The 3,584-nt window shown below is 31.3% G+C and overlaps 1 protein-coding gene across 1 annotated transcript; it reads right to left on the bottom strand.

Moving 5' to 3' along the window:
• Nucleotides 1-869: 869 nt before the first annotated feature.
• On the bottom strand, nucleotides 870-2,317 carry LOC145097775 (CASP-like protein 5C1). The gene is made up of 3 exons (XM_079035413.1): nucleotides 1,888-2,317; nucleotides 1,341-1,473; nucleotides 870-1,273 (listed from the first exon to the last, which is right to left on the bottom strand). Exons 1-3 carry the CDS (start codon nucleotides 2,019-2,021, stop codon nucleotides 1,073-1,075), a joined length of 468 nt encoding a protein of 155 aa, XP_078891539.1. The 5' UTR covers nucleotides 2,022-2,317; the 3' UTR covers nucleotides 870-1,072.
• Nucleotides 2,318-3,584: the final 1,267 nt, after the last annotated feature.

Consider the following 3,584-nt stretch of genomic DNA (forward strand, 5'->3'; position numbering starts at 1 on the left):
AGCATGCAACCCTCACATGCGCTTAATGAACTATGCCCCGTGTACTTATTACTTACGCCTAGCGTAAGGACCATTTTTGCAACAAATTTATGTTTAAGCTACGAATGAAAAGTACCTGAGAAACGGGTATTACAATTTGATGGTCAACCCGCCAACCCTTATATTATATTAGTATTAAAAAATAGTTTTTCTAAATATTTCTTTAATTCTTTTCTCAAATTTTGTGCATTTGCATTTTACCATAAATCTTGAACATGACTTCACAAAATACCTCTAAATCTTTTCTTTTTTCTCTGATTTGGGTTGGTACTTATGACTTAACACTATATTACGATTTAAAAAAGTGAATTGCGAACCAACAAACTCGATTTTGACCCCACGAACCCGTATAATTAAACGGGTTAGGCAGGTCGTATCCGGGTTTGATATATCCAGATTAGGGTTGAACAATACGACACAATCAATTGTATGGGTTGTGTTCAGGTTGAGCTTTCTAATCCACCAACCCACGACTCACCAACCTAAACACAACATGATTGTCACCCTTATACTTAATCCAACTTTACTAATAGAATGTTAAAAAGGACCAAACTTTGCAACTTTTCGAAACCGCATATCAACATTTGAAGCATTTTTAAAGTTCTCCTCACCTTTCCACTTTTCGAAACCACATCGATCATTTTCAAATTTTGTCAATAAATAAATAATAACCTTAGATACAAAAATAGTTGTAAGCATTTATATAGCTTCTCTTTGTGGAAAAATGTTTGACAAAAGTTTCTCTAAAAGTTATTAAAAAAATATAAAATTACCTAAAAGCAAGATACATAAAACTCTCAAAAGCTCAATGCCAAACACATTCCAAAAGAGCATGCGATTTCATTTCATAAACAAAGAAAAATATATTCACTTGAAGAAGACATAACAATCATATACCCTTTTTGTGCTATAAATCTTAAATGATAATCTATTAAAAAAAATCATCTTTTTGATTTCCTTTTCATTTTTCTTCTTTTACTTATTTACCACATGCACCTATAACAATCATACACCCAAAACTTTTATCTACAAATTAATATAAAGAAGGAAGAAGCCAAAGATTAAAAAGAGCAGAAGCTATAGACAAACACCATGACAAAAACGCCATTGCAGCTGACAATTGATATCTGCTACACAATTTTCTTCCACAAAAAAATGCACCAGCTTCTGTAATCATGAAATCAGCAACACTTGCTGTTGAACATGCTGCTGCTAGTGATAAAAATGATAACACCTGTCATCATCATCTTCCATTAGTTAGCATCTCAAATACAGATACAGATACACAGATCCAGACATACCCAGTCTCCAATAACGATGATGGACACTATTTGTATTTGGCGAGAAGGTCGTTTTACAAATACAGAAAATGCATCCACCATTGCGAGGGTTAAACTCCATGGAATTGTTAACCCTTTGATTGTCACCAAAAAACTGACAAGAATGTAAGAAACGGATTAAAAGTTATACTAAAATATCATTTTAAACAATGCAGATTGAAGGCTGATAGAATATGCAGCTTCATAGCTTTAAATTCCTGCAAAGCATTAACTATTGTCGGTTGTTTCACAATTTTTATAACAATTTTTGTAGACTACAGCTCGTGTGTTCGATTGCTAAAGTAAATTTGTGCCTAATTCGAGCTTTCTGATCATAAAATGCAGATTACAAACCGATAATAACAAAAGGTGAATTAGAATGAAAAAGGTAAAGAAGGCATTTGATGATGATCTAGTATGGCTTTCGTAATACCAATTAAACTTCATAATTTGAGTACTATTGAGGCGCTAAATGACGAAAGGAACAGATATGAACAACGGAAAATCGAAAGTAGAGACGCAGAATTACCAGAAAGACGTATAAGCGTAGAATTCAACACCGACGCACATGAAAAGGAGGGAAGCAACAGAGAATACGGTTTGTCCCAATCTTAGGGCTAAACTTGCGCTTGTTCCAATTGCCCCTGGCAATTCTTCATCCATGGATTCCCTCCACGAATCTCCTACTACGAATATCTGTTAATTCTGATCGGAAATTGATTGCAATTGAATTGAAGAATGATGATTCCTGGTTGGAGCGTTGGAAGATGGTCATAGCGATTGGTAATCGTGCGTAACAGCCATTCCACGTTTCTTCTTCTTTGTCACAATCAATTCGATGGAGTTTCGAAATCAAATTTGGCTTGGTGTGTGTGTGTGTGTTTTTGTTTGTGTATGGCGTGTTCAGAAATATACAAACTATTTGATTAAGAAATTAATGGTTGTTGTGAGACGACGGAGGCCGGAATTGCTCCTTTGACTTGTACTTCGTATTCTTTAACCGTTGACATAAATTTGAGAAGATATAAAGTGGAAAATATTAAAATACACATGACTTTTATAGAAAGGTATATATGCTAAAATAATATATTATTTTTATATTATGTATCAATATATTTCTAGACAAAGTTACATAAAGGGTCTTTGTAGTGCCTAAAAAATATAAAATTTTGAACATGGTTGGGCTGTGAGAGTTTGAAATATTGTACTAGATGTCTTTATGAATAATACTGTTGGAAAATGAAGGTTAAATGTATGTAAAATGAACAAAATACCATTAGTGATGTATTTTTTTTCTTTCTTTTTAGTATTTTATACATAAAAAATATAAAATGGATCTCATCTCTATCCTTTCCCTTTTTCATGTTTTCTTTGGAGTAATGAGAGTAGAAATTAAGCTAAACACCTTACCCCCAAGCAGTGGCGGATCTAGAAAAAATAACTAGGGTATGCGATACTTTAGTAAAGGATCTAGAAATATGTTTTTACAGTAACATGTGGCACATACAACTAACTAGCATCAACATGGATAACTGTCGTTTTAAACTAAAAACTCTTAATATTTTGTTGAGAAACCCTACAAAAATTATGAAAGAAAAAATACGCATAAAAGTGGATTAACACTAAAAACAACCAATAAGTAGTCAACATATAAAATCAAAGTTGTCAAAATCGAATTTCACTTAGGATCGTTTTTCACTTAACGAGATCAAAATTGAAAAATACATCCGATATTAAAAGCTTTTAAAACAATAAACTAATTTAATTTTTTCCAGCGGAATGTAATTATATATAAAAGATTTCGAGAAGATTAAAATGTTGATGATTATAATTAGTATTAACTATCAATTGTTTTATAGCTATGAAAATAAATAAATATTTCATTTAGATTATAATTTGAAACTTCTTTAAAGTCATCAAACCTAAAATTCAGATTATGCCAACTACGGTTATGTTGATGTCCTGATAATTTTTTTTTTCTTTTCTAATCTTATATTTTGATAAAGTTTTGATTATAAGTTACAATATTAAATAATTTTTATAATTTGATGTTAAGTATTTTGTATTTTGTAATACAAAATTCAAATAAAAAAGCACACCTTATATTTAAAGGCTCAAATTTGCTTCCAACCTAAGTTTCTTCTCATGACTCATGTTAATACAATCAAAAGATTACCGCTTTTTACATCTTATGGAAAACAATAATTTATGGTTTTGCCACCAAAT

The sequence above is a fragment of the Lactuca serriola genome, chromosome 4 (genome assembly GCF_051521515.1).
Source record: "Lactuca serriola cultivar US96UC23 chromosome 4, Lser_US96UC23_V15, whole genome shotgun sequence".
NCBI classification, from domain to species: domain Eukaryota; kingdom Viridiplantae; phylum Streptophyta; class Magnoliopsida; order Asterales; family Asteraceae; genus Lactuca; species Lactuca serriola.

Bases quoted from the DNA above. Each gene is read 5' to 3' on its own strand.
- LOC145097775 (XM_079035413.1), bottom strand. From the start codon at position 2,021: ATGGATGAAGAATTGCCAGGGGCAATTGGAACAAGCGCAAGTTTAGCC. The intron at 1,474-1,887 runs GTAATTCTGCGT...CATTCTTGTCAG, and splicing joins TACGCTTATACGTCTTTCTG to TTTTTTGGTGACAATCAAAG. The intron at 1,274-1,340 runs GTATGTCTGGAT...TGATGATGACAG, and splicing joins TCATCGTTATTGGAGACTGG to GTGTTATCATTTTTATCACT.